General features: G+C 67.1%; 1 protein-coding gene across 1 annotated transcript in view; it reads right to left on the bottom strand.

Annotated features, from left to right (window-relative positions):
* LOC104492016 (alpha-2-macroglobulin-like protein 1) overlaps window positions 1-680 on the bottom strand; it is a gene marked incomplete at both ends in the record, with an annotated part of 15416 nt that overhangs the window by 1541 nt on the left and 13195 nt on the right. Inside the window, 2 exons of the mRNA XM_010134516.1 lie at window positions 90-246; window positions 373-454. Of these exons, the coding sequence (XP_010132818.1) occupies window positions 90-246; window positions 373-454 (239 nt within the window). The remainder of the gene's footprint in view (window positions 1-89; window positions 247-372; window positions 455-680) is intronic.

The raw sequence follows: 680 nt of genomic DNA, 5'->3' as shown, positions 1-680 counted from the left end.
CCGCTGCCGAGACCACCCACCGGCGACGTGCTGGGGCCAATCCAGCTTTGGCCACACGTCCCCGTGTCCCACGCCACCCACCCACCCACCTGCAGGGCGTTGTTGAAGAGCTTCCCCACGCTGAGGAAGCAGCCAGTCTCCTGCTGCTGCCTCTGCAGCCAGCGCAGCGCGTCTGCGATGTGCTTCTCGTCGATGGCCACGTAGGTTCTGGCTTGCCCGAAGGACTTGAGGACAAACGCTGTCAGCCTGAGAGACGTTGGAGACGTGGGAGACCGGGCTGGGGTGCACTGGGTGGCAGGAGGAGCCCCGGCACGGCTGGTCCCCACAGGGGTGACACAGCTCAGGCTGCCCGAGCCCTGCAGGCTCCCTCACCAGGTGTTGCCACTGCGGTCGCTCTTCCCAAAGGCGCTGTAGGAGCCGTCGCTGTGTTTGTAGAGCAGCTCCCGCTGGTACCCTGCGGGGAGGAGCTGGGGATGAGGCTTCTCAGGGTGGTTTTTACACCCCCGAGGGACCCCAGAGGCAGCCTGGAGCCCAGCCCCGCCCTGGGGTGCAGGTAGAAAAGGGGAGTGGGGGGGATATGGGGCGGTGTTGTCCCTTGGCAGCAAGACAGTGTGGGCCGGGGAGAGGAGGGGGCCGGGGCACTCACCGCTCTGCAGGAAGCCCTGCGCCTTGGCGCGGAT

This window comes from Buceros rhinoceros, unplaced genomic scaffold (assembly GCF_000710305.1).
Source record: "Buceros rhinoceros silvestris isolate BGI_N320 unplaced genomic scaffold, ASM71030v1 scaffold7724, whole genome shotgun sequence".
NCBI classification, from domain to species: Eukaryota; Metazoa; Chordata; class Aves; order Bucerotiformes; family Bucerotidae; genus Buceros; species Buceros rhinoceros.
Note: the sequence above shows the minus strand (reverse complement) of the source record. Positions and strands in the feature narration are given on the sequence as shown.